General features: G+C 38.5%; 1 protein-coding gene and 1 long non-coding RNA gene across 2 annotated transcripts; one reads left to right on the top strand and one right to left on the bottom strand.

The window, feature by feature from the left end:
* The first annotated feature begins 1011 nt into the window (after nt 1-1011).
* Nucleotides 1012-7047, top strand: LOC146522891 (uncharacterized). The gene is made up of 4 exons (XM_085149104.1): nt 1012-1469; nt 3090-5627; nt 5973-6090; nt 6180-7047. The coding sequence occupies exons 2-4, from the start codon at nt 3176-3178 to the stop codon at nt 6424-6426; spliced, it is 2817 nt and encodes a 938-aa protein (XP_085005230.1). The 5' UTR covers nt 1012-1469; nt 3090-3175; the 3' UTR covers nt 6427-7047.
* LOC146522890 (uncharacterized) lies at nt 6915-12076 on the bottom strand. Its single transcript, XR_014872027.1, has 2 exons — nt 8123-12076; nt 6915-8074 (listed from the first exon to the last, which is right to left on the bottom strand). It is a non-coding gene; the product is annotated as an uncharacterized LOC146522890 (long non-coding RNA).
* Between the last annotated feature and the right edge of the window lie 1507 nt (nt 12077-13583).

The raw sequence follows: 13583 nt of genomic DNA, 5'->3' as shown, positions 1-13583 counted from the left end.
AAAAATATAATGGTGTGGAAAAACTTTCAGGATTAGTGAAAAGAGGAAGTTTAGCTTTCTAACAATAGCATTTAGATGAACAGGAATGGACAGGAATCCTGTTGCTTTGTGAACTTTCGATCTATAAAAAAAAAAAACTTGAAGCATTTGTATCATTAGTTTCTGTGGTGCAGACAGAGTCTCCAACACTGCTAACCCTCCACCTCTTCAAGCAATTCTCTGACCCAAGCTTCACCATGAACGCTGTAGAGGCAACAAATGTGAAAAAAAATGCCCTGAGCTTTTTGTTATTATATGGCAGACAAATATTGTAGATTTAGTATTGGAGCAATATGTGCAATTCAATCATAATCATTCAATTTGACGTGAGGTTTAGTTTTGGGAATGTCTTCGCTGCACATATAACTGGCATATCTTTTGAATTTTCAGTAAAGAGAAATGTGCACTTGTTTAATGGAAAAAGCACTTGAAGTAACCTTTCACTTGCTTTCTTACAATGAAATAAAAACAGAAGTGAAATAAGCAGCAGAGGCCAAGATCTGTTTTGTTGATCTTGGGCAGCAGTGGTGTTTTAGCTGTTTCCTGGGCGTGTGTGTGAAAATCTTTCGTTAGACAACAGGCCTGGAGTGGATTTGAGGTGATATATATGCTGTGATGTGTAAGAAGATGTGTTGTGTTAAAAGTGTGACAGTTTCAAATGAGAAGGGTAATAAAATAAAGGCAAGTGAGTGGTTCTGTTTTTCCAGTTCTGAGACTGACCTTTGTGACTCACATGCTGCCATTTTCTGTGTCTAGACAAGCTTAATGATGGCATCATCCTTGTCAAATGGGGATAGATACATACCATTGTCTTTGACACCCCTGGGTGAGGAAACTTTTGTGCAGTAATGTACATGACATTTCACACAGGATATACAGAAACATGAAGTATTATTAGTGAGTGTTCTTAAAGACCACAAAGTAGAAACAGGAAGCAAGCAACCCACTTGTGCACACAAGCCTTAAAATATTCACTTAAGATGTGAGGGCAGGAAGGATGGCTGCAGAGCACAACTTGTCTGGACTTCAAAAATGCTAAAATGTTTAAATCAATTAAAAGATCTCTGAAAAATCCCTTTCAATAAATAAAATTGGACAACGGTCGAGGCTCATCTAAAATACTGGGGAAAAAACTATGAAAAAACAAAAGGAAAAAAGAAGACATGCATGCAAGCTGCAGAAAGTAATTTTTTTTTTTCATTGTGGTGTTTTACTTCATGGACCAGTCAAACTTGGGTTTGAGTAGACAGACTGCAGAAGTAGCAGCATCTGTGGGAGTGAACCATCCAACTTCCTCTTCCTTGTACAAGTGATTCACTCTGAATTTACTCCACTTTACTTTTGTCGGATTGACCTCAATGGTTACAGCTTGGTTTTTTTCTTTTGTTCTGTTATCAAGCTACTGACAGAAACAACAATTTTTGGAATAGGTAAGTTTCTTTTATCTTGTTTAATGAAAAACCACTGACCTTATATATATATATATATATATATATATATATATATATATATATATATGTGGTCAGTTTTAATGCAAATAACATTTACTTTGCAAAAACAATTTAAACTGGACTTTTTTTTTATTAGAGATGGAACAACTTAACTCTAAAAATGATATACTTTAAGTCTACAATAGTTATGCTCATATTTTATTACAGAATTACTGCAATTCTAATGAAAATATGTAAGAAAATTCAAAATTATCCTCAGGTGGAGTTAATTTAAGTGTAAACTGTTGGACTGTGTTGGTACATTTACACGTCACATGACACAACAGTAAATAACTATAGGTTAAGCAGTATGCAGGTTTGTATTGTGTTATCTATGGTTTGTGGGTATGGTAGTTGCAATTCTGTATTTTTCAGAGTTTGGGTATCTACTTCCATGTACTTTACACGACATGTTTTCTGAGAATCCATAGCATGAAATAACTTTAGGCTGATGAGTGACTAGAAAGAAGAGGTTAAGCAGCATTAAAGCAGGCAAGTTATTTTATTTTGAACTTAATCAGCAACTGCTCTAGGTTAGCAAGCAAGCAATATTTGTTTATGACCAGAGTCAAAAAGTGTTACATACAAGGTAACCTTTATGTAGCACCTCATCTCTGCTGCTTCATATTTGTTCCCTAAAATGGCGCTATCTGCTTGGCCTAGCCTGGGGGGGGGGGTTAAAAAAAGAAACAAACTGTATATTAAAGTGACACTAACGTAGGTATGTACATTTTTATTAAGTCCATGCCATCACCTATGGATATCTGTAAATCTAACCCTTTGCCATGACATGTAAATACACTAGCTAAGCATCATTTTTAAATGTGAACAGTGAAGCTTCAAATGGATGACTGTGGACGTCTCATATACGGCCCCTGGGCCACACCCAGCTCGGGACACAATTATATCTGGCCTTTGAGATAAATTCATGTGTCATGTGTTGTTAATGGCTCATTGGTATGTGGGATCTGAAACTTCAGCCTTGCTAAAAAAATCCATGCAGACAGGGCACACCAGCCAATCACATGCAAAGACAGACTGGGGTCATGCCAATATGTGGAAGAAGGAAGGGGTTAGACATTCTGAAGACACCGAGTGTAGTGGTACAGGCCAAGTAGACAGAGAGAAGGGGAATGCATACGTGTTGGGAAAAAGTGAAGAAATGAGATAAAACGTAAAGTGAGCATCATCTGGCTGCAATTTAGTGACATTGGAGACTTCAAAGCTGGGTGCAGAATTTATCAAATTAGGAGCTGGCTATTTTTATTTTCAGTCATTTTCCAATGTGAAGGACAAAAGGTTTCAAACTTGTCCAGGCCTTAAATCTCATTTGTTCCCCCTAGTAGTAGTAAATGTATATAAAGGCTTTTATGAAAACACTGAATAAAAAATTGTTTCCTTGAAAAAGACTAAATGTACAGATCATTATTGAATATTACATAAAATAAACAATATAAAAACTACATACAAAGTGTCTTTGAATACCAGACGTCATGTTGTTGCTATCTGGGGTGTGAACGCTGAATGGTTAAGAGTAATTTCTTCTCCTGTCATTTTCAGATGTTATGAACAACTATTTTTTGCCCCTTCCAAGTTTGTCAGAAAACTGAAGTAAACAACATTTCAACATACTAGCTACAGGAAGTATGTTTCTGCTACTCAGCTCATTCCTGTTCTGCTTCTGTTTCTATAACCCCTCACATGCTTTTTCACTGAAAAACTGCATAATTCCCTATCCTCAAAAGGAAAATAATACATCCATTTTATGCACAGACCATGACCTCACTGCTATTCCAGATGACATTCCCAGAAATGTAACATCGCTGAATCTCTCCTCAAATAAGATTTCAAACATCACCTGCAAAGATTTAAGAGGTTTAGCTAAGCTCAAAGTTTTAAACGCTGAAAGTAATGCGATTGTACACATTGATGATGGAGCTTTTGCAGACTTGGCAGAGTTAACGGTTCTAGTCTTGGCTAGAAATAACCTCTCAAAGGTGACAGAAAATATGTTTCGGGGTCTTTCACAATTAAAAGAATTATCTCTGAATAACAACCTGATCTCATCCATCTCGCAGGCGGCCTTTCAATCCCTGGTCAACATAATCTCAGTAGATCTGAGCTACAATTCTCTGTCTGAAATTGCAATTATTGCTCCAGTATTAACACTTCCACATTTACAAAATTTGTCCATTGGGGGAAATGATTTTACTTCTTTCCAGTCCTCCGACCTGCCTTTAAATAGCTCAAACATTAGGGAACTGGATATAATTTGGTGTAAACTCAGAAAATTCAGTATTACAAAAGACATGTTTCCTCATCTGCAGTTACTGGACTTCAGGAGATGTAATAGTAAGATTGAATGGAGTGTAACAAACAAAACATTCTTGAGGAGCCTAACTTCACTCTACTTGGATGGGAATAATGTTACTTTTGAGGCATACAGCAAGATGCTAAAGACTGCTGACTCACTTAAACATCTTAAACTGTACTTCATGAAAATTCCGATAAAACTTGGTCTTATAGATATTGCCTGCCAGATTCCTTCTCTACACATTCTCGATATAGGGAATAGCAAAATTACCCACGCAAATGATAACCTGCTGCGGTCTTGCTCCCAACTTACTAAGCTTAGGTTACCTTTTAATAAGATGGAAACAATGTCTGATCATGCACTCCAATCAATGACACGGCTCAAGCACCTGGACCTGCAGAAGAACGTTTTATCCAAAGTGCCGCTTGCTCTCCGGGGACTCTCCAAATTGGAAGTTCTGGACCTGAGCTTCAATGTCATCAGCGAACTCAACAGCTCTGACTTTAATAATCTGAGGGCACTCACACACCTCAATCTAAACCACAATCGCATTTCTCGAATCACACCGCATATTTTTCAAAATCTGCCTCATTTGAAAGTCCTGAAAATAGAAACGAATGGAATTTTTTCTTTTGAGCATAGCTTCAAAGGAAATTTAGAAAAACTAAAATATTTGTATTTGAACAACAACACTTTGGCAGATTTACAGGAAGGAGACTTCAAAAAACTCCATTCCCTCGATCACTTGGAATTACAATCAGACGACAGTTGCATTGATCATTCGGGAATATTTGAAGAACTTAAAAGTCTCCAAACTCTTAAAGTGTCATGTAGGGGTTACGTAAAAGAGTATTTTAGGGGACTAACAAACTTAAATACTCTGGTCTTCCATATTACCAAAAATCAGAACATACAACATCATGCACATCCTTTCTCATATTTAACCAAATTGAAGAAACTTATTATCTTTGATAAAAGGGAAACTCACGAGGATATTCCGTCAGACGTACTTAGTGGTCTGACATCTTTAGAGTACTTATGTATGGAGAAATTTTTTATGGGGTCATTGCACCCCGACACATTTAAATACACCCCCCAGCTGACGTCTCTGAAGATATCTAATAGTGAGATTTCAAATTTAACATCTGAAGTGTTCTGGCCTGTCCCAAACCTGACAATGCTCGACTTCTCTAACAACAAACTCAGATCTTTGGATTTCCTGGCTAATGCCAAACTGCTGGCACTCACCTGGCTGAAACTCCGCGATAATACATTGACACTAGTCAGTCAGAATGTGATCAGCTCCCTCCCTGCTTTGACCTATCTGGATCTAACTTCCAACCGTCTAACATGTGAATGCTCTAGCATTGAATTTAACGAGTGGATTCAAAACAGCAACCGGACACAGATCGTTAATGCTCACCAGTACACTTGTGCATTTCCTGTGAGCCAACAGGGGAAAAAATTCCTGGACTTTGAAATCGACTCCTGTCGGATGGATGCTAATTTTCTCTGCTTCATTTCTAGCTTTTTTCTAGTTGTGCTTACTCTTCTTATATCCTTCATTTACCACTTCCTGAGGTGGCACCTCACCTATGCCTACTACCTCTTCCTGGCCTTCCTCTATGATAATAAGAGGAGGAAGAAAGGTATTCCTCACAGCTACGATGCCTTTGTCTCCTACAATGTTCATGATGAAGCTTGGGTTTACGGAGAGTTGCTTCCAGAGCTGGAGGGTCAACAGGGCTGGAGACTCTGTCTGCATCACAGAGACTTTGAACCAGGTATAGATGCTTTTCTGATTACTATGAAATGCTGGTTATGAAATGATGATTCTGACTGTTTGTCATGCTGAAGTCATGCTCGTTCTTCTGCATCGCTCACTTCCTCTTAATATCTTTGTCAGCAATTTAAACGTCTTTTTTTCAGACTTGGTTTGGACCCATTTGTGTTTTTCGTTTCTATATTTGTTAAGTGTTACGTTTTCATACCAAATAATGTGAAATCAGCACGACAGCCAGTGCAGAATTTTCAAAACCAGCAGACACAAATTAATCAGGACCAAGAATTATTCTTTTAATTTCACAAAGAATTCACCTGCCATTTCTATTGTGCATTTTTTTAAACAGGTAAGCCCATTGTAGAAAACATCACAGATGCCATCTATAACAGCAGGAAGACTATCTGTGTGATCAGCCAGCATTACCTGCAGAGTGAGTGGTGCTCCAGAGAAATCCAGATGGCCAGGTATTGTCAACATCTCTGTCCTTGCACACGATGATGTCACTATGCTCCTATGCTTATTCAACTGTCTGTTCTGTGTGTGGTGTCTTTAGCTACCGTCTGTTCGATGAACATAAGGATGTGTTGATCATGGTGTTTCTGGAGGACATACCAGCCAAGCAGCTGTCCCCGTACTACCAAATTAGGAGTCTGGTGAAGAAGCGCAGCTACCTGAGTTGGCCACAGGCTGTTCAGCACACTGGAGTCTTCTGGCAGAAAATACAACAAGCTCTCAAGAGAGAAGAAAACCCTGCTGAGCACAGGTGCCTCCTCACTGGACACCAGAGAGTCATCCAGTGAGATTTACCCAGGTGGAAAAATCATAGATTGTATATATCAATCAATCAATCAAGTCAAAATGCAGTGAAACTGGACCCCTTCCGACCATAGACACATAGCACAAACATCACATTGGAAGACAGGTTGGAGAGAGGTAGAATGATAAGAACAACAATGAAAAATAAACAACATCAGGGACAAGAGGAGGAAAAACAAACTCTACTCAAACTGAGCTAATAAGTGGTAGAGCAGTTTGAGGACAGTAAAAAAACACCTCAGCGCAGAAAAGCACATGAATCTTCACATCTTATACCATGTAAGAAGGATGCGACATGCAATGAGGGGTAGCCATCGCCAGCTTATTGCAAACAAACTGCATTCCAAATTTCACTTCAATTTCAATGGTTCAAGAAGGGAAAACAACCCTGTGCTGCCTTGACCTGTGACCTCAGTGAACACTTTATGGTCTGGTGGACTTTCCTGGAGTGCCATCTGCTATTTACTATTTCTTTTTCTTTTTTTGCCATTAAAGTATTAATAAAACTTTTTTCATCGTTGATATGCTTGAAAGAAATGCTATGATAATATGTGTTATAACATGGCAACATGGTAAAGCTGTAATAAAGGCAAAACAATGTTTTTACATAACAGTAGTTTCATGTTTTATTCATTACATCATTTTCAGTGTTTCCATTAGCAGCACCAAAAATGTTTTAAAAAAATAATAACCATGAATTCATAATGGTGTTGTTCTCCCCCCCGTAATTTATTGTGATAGGTTTAAGCACAGTACGAGATCCAAATGTTCTAGCCTAACTGCCCAGTAGCGACCATATTTTAGGTAAATTTTATTCTAATTCACGTTACTTTCAAATCTGGGACTCTATGTCTAGACACCCACCTTTGACAATTAGTAGGTGTTGGGGATGATAGCCACGGTTTCAGGTCAAAGTATGTCACTTCTGTCACTGTTTACAGATAAATATTTTAAAAAGATAATAAAAAAGCTAACGTTTTATCAGACAATAGCCAATGGTTTTGAAACAACTCTTGAGAAAATCTGTTCCCTCTTTAATTCGCCACAAAGAAGTCTTACCTGTGTTCTCAAACTTGATAGGCCAGTACAACTCAAACAAACAAAAAGGCTACCGAAAGGATTGTCTTTGCATACAGATCCTGCGTATTCGTGTGTAATTTTTAGGTTTGTCACCTAAAAATTAAATACCAACAAAACAGGTTTTTGTGTGGGGCCTGCTGACAGCAGTCTCTAGCTACATCAGTGGTTCTCAGATGATGTGCTGAGACCTTGGAATTTTTATTTTTTCTATAATTAACACAACATTTGTAATTAAGTATATATTCATACTTTCCAGACACTCCTTTGCCAACACTGAATTTAACAAAAGAAAATGAAAAAAAAGTCTGTGAGTTTTTGGTTTGTAAGTCCGAAAACAATCACAAAGGGTCTGATTGTGTGAATAAAAAAAAAGTATGTTTATTATTTCAAACAGATACTTTTAAGTGCAACAGTGTAATTCATATACTCATATAAAAGGAAAGGAACGGCCAACTTTACTTCAGACTGAAGCCATAGTCACACAGAAAAACAAGGCTGGGCTCGTGATGCATATTCTTTAATCTGTGATAAAATTGTGTTTTCAGTCACTAACTCTGCTCATATTCGTCCAAAAACACTGCACATACAATATTGGAACACATCGTAATTGTCTAAATGCCTCAGCTCAGAGAAGTCCGAATCCAGATTACTAACTTTCAGACTAACTCATCTTGACTTAGAATAGAATAGAATAGAATAGAATAATCCTTTAATTGTCCCACAAGGGGAAATTTGGTGGTAACAGCAGACAAAAAGACACATATACAAATAAACAGTACATAGGACACAGAACAGAAACATACACAATTTTTCTTACATATTTACATTAAGGACAATGGTTACTATAAACAGAGTACTGTACAGTTATTAAATTAAATAAAAATAACTACAGATAAGAGGTGAATCGAACTTATTGCAGTTACAGCATTGATGTAAACATCTATGTTTGTTGGGAGCAGTTGTGATTGTACAGTCTGACAGCTGCAGGGAGGAAGGACCTGCGGAAACGCTCCTTCATGCATCTAGGATGCAGCAGTCTGTCACTGAAGAAGCTCTGCAGTTCAGCAACATTTACATGCATGGGGTGGGAGACTCTGTCCATCAGAGATGATATTTTGGCCAGAGTCCTTCTCTCTCCCACCACCTGCACTGGGTCAAGGGTGCATCCCAGAACAGAGCTGGCCTTCCTGATGAGTTTATCCAACCTCTTCCTCTCAGCTGCCGATAAACCGCTGCTCCAACATACAACACTGTAAAAAATGACAGATGCCACCACAGAGTCATAGAAGGTCTTTAAAAGCGCTCAGCCGCCTCAGCAGGTAGAGTCTGCTCTGACCCTTCCTGTAAAGAGCATCAGTGTTGTGGCTCCAGTCCAGTTTATTATTCAGGTGAACACCCAGGTACCTATAAGAGTCCACTATCTCACAGACTTGTCATTTCTGTTTCCAGGAATTGACCGGAATTGTTTGTCCAATACATCCATTAATAGACACTTTCAACTATGAATTAAAAGTAATGGACATGGTCGTTGTTTGTGCACTGCAACTTGGAAACAAAGCCAGAGAAGATTATTTGCTTCCCTCACCTGTGACTCTCTACTCATATTGGGCTTCAACAATTCTGGAAATCTGTTTTCTTAACCTGTAGTTGTAAAGCTGCAACCTTGGCTCTGACATGACTGGAGAAAAATTAGTTCACAGAAACAGGAAGGATTTGGAATTACGTTCATTCTATGATACAAAAGAAAGAGGAAACTGGCTGGAAATGTCTATTTTTAATGGTTTCGCTTGCTATTGTGTTAAATATTGCAAGAAAATGGAAATTTAAAAAAAACTGCTTTAGAGGATGGAAGCATTAATCTCTTTGTAAGTTATTGGTGCAGCCCTCCAGTTAATATGCTCATCTCTTTAAAATACGCTACAGAGCCAGTCCAATACATCGTATCCCAGCTGCTCTGATCATGTTCTGGATGTGTTCAAGGTAGTGAGCTTGTACAAAGGCATGTATTGTCTAAGTACAAGTTCTGGATTGAAAAACCACCTTCACTTCTTAAAGCTGTGAGACGTTACAATTTCAAAGTTGTAATTGTTCCACTTTAGTTATTACCAGGTATTTTAGTCTCTCCCCTGCGGATCTATTGAAGGTCTATCCTTAAAGCTCGGGTCCTCTACCAGACGCCTGGGAGCTTGACAGTCCGGTGCAGTATCTTAGCTGTTCCTAAGACTTCGCTCTTCTAGACAGAGATCTCGGATGTTGTTCCCGGGATCTACTGGAGTCACTCGCCTAGCTTGGGAGTCACTGCACCTAGTGGTCTGATTACCACTGGGACAGGGGTTGGCAACCCGCGGCTTTTTCATCCTTATACTGCAGCTCCATGTGGCTTGGGAAAATAAATTATAAGTATTTAATTGAAGTATATTTTATTTGTGTAGGTGCTTTTTTTTTAAAAATTGTAGATCTAAATTGGAAGATTGTGATCTTGAAATATTAAAATAAGCGTCACACTTCACACCAGAAGGCTGCGCTCATTCAGAATCACAAATGGAGTGGTATTGAGAACCTTCCAAGACCAGACGAACTCGTGTTTGAAACATTGAATGCCATCCCCGACACATAAACACGAAGAAATATGCATTCAGAGTCATCTCGAACTTTGGATCCACATACTATATGAGCAGCTATTCTCCACCATGAACTATGTTAAAAACAAAACACCGCTCATGCCTCACAGACGACAGCTTACAGTCCTGAGCCTAAAAGAGCCTTTGGCAGTGACTGACTTTAGAAATTGGAGCAGATGACATTTTCCTGGAGGGTGTGTGCACTACCTCATACTCAAGAGGGCAACTGCACAAAAGATTTGGCAGCAGTGACATCATATTTGATAAAAACATAACTACCAGCATGGTAGTTCTCTACAAAGAAAATGGAGGAGAAATACTGACTTCTCAGAAAAGCTGTCATCACACTGTGTCTCTACTGCAGACACATCTCCAGGGGCAAAGCTTCACTCAGACATACACAGACACACCTCAAGGCACCAGTTCCTCTCCAGAGACAGCTGGTTGTGTCAGTCAACAGCCATGCTGGAAGTGACGGCACACAAGTGTGTATGTATGTGTTTGTGTGTGTCAGTGAGTGAGAGACAGATGTTAGGTGTGCCTTGACGTTTGTTTGCAGGTAAATTCAAGATGCAGGTGCTGGTCCCATGAAATCACACAGTGCACGAAGACAAGCAAGAAAACGTGAGGAGAACCGTTCATGTCACTGCCTTTTGTATCATTACCGCTCAGTAATAACCATGGATCTTAAAACATGTGTTGTGGAGAATGAAGAAGTGCCAGCAGCTGTAGCAAAAGAGTTTGTCCTTTTAGGAAGTTCATGCTTCCATCCTCTGGACTTTTTTTTTCTTTCATTTTTTTTCTCATTATAAACTTATTAGTCCAGCACTCCCAAACAATCCCAGTTTCTCATGGGAAAATAATTTTCCCACCTCTACTCTAATGGTGTATAAACTAGTGGTAAATTAATTGATTGTAAACATAACTGTAAAAGAAAACCCTGAAAAGTTCTGAAAGGTTGAAAGGAGCTTTAAGTCATTTACCAGGCAATATATGTTTGTCATTTGTCGCCTTCTTTATTAGCAGGTAAAATGTCATCAGTACCTTTTTTTACTCGCACAATGTGATGCTTAATGGGGCACAGGTGGAGTAAAGGTCAAACTGTTATAAACTAAATGACAACAAAAATAATTATATATACACACACACACATATATACGTATTTCACTTGTGTGTGTAGGTGGCGGAAACCATGACCACATTCGTGCGGAGATTAATTTGCTGAAGCCAGAAGAGAAATGAGGAGGTAAAAACTGAAAGTATAACACCATCTACTGGCTAACATGAAGCAAATAATAAAAGGAGTGCTGGCTTTTTAATCTATGTAAAGGCTTAATTTCAGGACAGTTGTCAGTTGTGCTGCCTTGATGTCATACAATCATTGGTGCTTTTTTGCCATTTTAACTTATTTAAAAAAACAAAAAAAAATTTGTTTCCTGTTTGCATCCTTTCATACTGAGTAAGACACTTAACATCAAGTAGTGAATAGGTAAAGGTGAACACAAGTTATAGTAAAATGCTATCCAATGACATCCAAAATTCTTAATGTTTACCTTGAATAGATTTCAATTCTTTTCTTCTTGCAGAGGTTTCCTTACAGAGCAGCAATAAGGAATGCCTGATTCTGTATTACCTGAAGACCAGTGGAAACCAACCAGCTGCCATGCTGAGTCTTGAGGAAAGCTGTGACTAGAGTTTCTTTGTAGTTCTGTACGGTTTCTGTTCTACTTCCAGTCTTAAAATTGAACTACCAAAAACAAGTCAAACCACCACCTTGTACTTCAATGTACAACAGACCAATTAAAGTCTATGGTTCTTGTTCATTAACTTTGTTTGAAAAGCATAAAAATGAGTACATTTATTTTCATCTGAAACAAAACAAAATTATAGCAGATAACCCAAAAAAGTAATGCTTAATGTGAAAAAAAAAAATTATATATATATATATATATATATATATATATCAGACCACTCCTGGTCTCCCCAATCAGACCAGGAGTGACATGTTTAGCCGCATGTTCTCCTTAAATTGCTGGCTGTCTGAGTGGTGTCCCAGAAACGATGTGGGCTTCATAGATAATTGGCAAACCTTCTGGAGGAAACCTGGTCTTGTTAGGAGAGATGGCATCCATCCCACTTTGGATGGAGCAGCTCTCATTTCTAGAAATATCGACAAATTTATTAAACCCCTCAAAACATGACTATCCAGAGTTGGGACCAGGAAGCAGAGTTGCAGTCTTACACGCCTCTCTGCAGCTTCTCTCCTCCTGCTACCCCCCCAAAAACCCATCTCCATAGAGACTGTGTCTGCTTCCAAAAAGACAAAAAACAAACTAAAAACCAGCAACAAACAACTTAAACAATCACAAAGAAAGAACAATACAGTATCCACATCTGAACCAAAGAGTAAAACAGTGAAATGTGGATTATTAAATATTAGGTCTCTCTCCTCCAAGTCTCTGTTAGTACATGACTTAATAATTGATCAACAAATTGATTTACTCTGCCTTACAGAAACCTGGTTGCAGCAGGATGATTATGTTAGTTTAAATGAATCAACACCCCCGAGTCATTCTAACTACCAGAAATCTCGAAGCACAGGTCGAGGGGGTGGTGTGGCAGCAATTTTTCACACCAGTCTATTAATTAATGAAAGACCAAGACAGACTTTTAATTCATTTGAAAGCCTGATGCTTAGCATTGTCCACCCCAGCTGTGAAACTCAGAAACCAGTCTTACTTGTTATCATCTATCGTCCACCTGGGCCTTACACAGAGTTTCTGTCTGATTTCTCAGACTTTATATCTAATTTAGTTCTGAGCTCAGATAAAATAATTATTGTGGGTGATTTTAACATCCATGTAGATGCTAAAAATGACAGCCTCAACATGGCATTTAATCTGTTGTTAGACTCAATTGGTTTCTCTCAAAATGTAAAAGAACCCACCCACCACTTTAATCACACTCTAGATCTTGTTTTAACATATGGCATAGAAACTGAACATTTAACAGTGTTTCCTGAAAACCCTCTCCTGTCTGATCATTTCTTGATAACATTTACATTTACAATAATTGATTACGCAGCAGTGGAGAGTGGACTTTATCAAAGTAGATGTCTTTCTGAAAGCGCTGTAACTAAGTTTAAGAATATAATCCAGCCACTGTTATCATCGTCAATGCCCTGTACCAACACAGAGCAGAGCAGCTATCTGAACGCTACCCCAACAGAGGTCGATTATCTTGTTAATAATTTCACCTCCTCACTACGTACGACTCTGGATACTGTAGCTCCAGTGAAAACTAAGGTCTCTAATCAGAAGTACCTGACCCTGTGGTATAATTCTCAAACACGTACCCTAAAGCAGATGACTCGTAATCTGGAGAGGAAATGGCGTGTCACAAATTTAGAGGATCATCATTTAGCCTGGAGAAATAGTTTG

Source organism: Neolamprologus multifasciatus, chromosome 3 (assembly GCF_963576455.1).
Source record: "Neolamprologus multifasciatus chromosome 3, fNeoMul1.2, whole genome shotgun sequence".
NCBI classification, from domain to species: domain Eukaryota; kingdom Metazoa; phylum Chordata; class Actinopteri; order Cichliformes; family Cichlidae; genus Neolamprologus; species Neolamprologus multifasciatus.
Note: the sequence above shows the minus strand (reverse complement) of the source record. Positions and strands in the feature narration are given on the sequence as shown.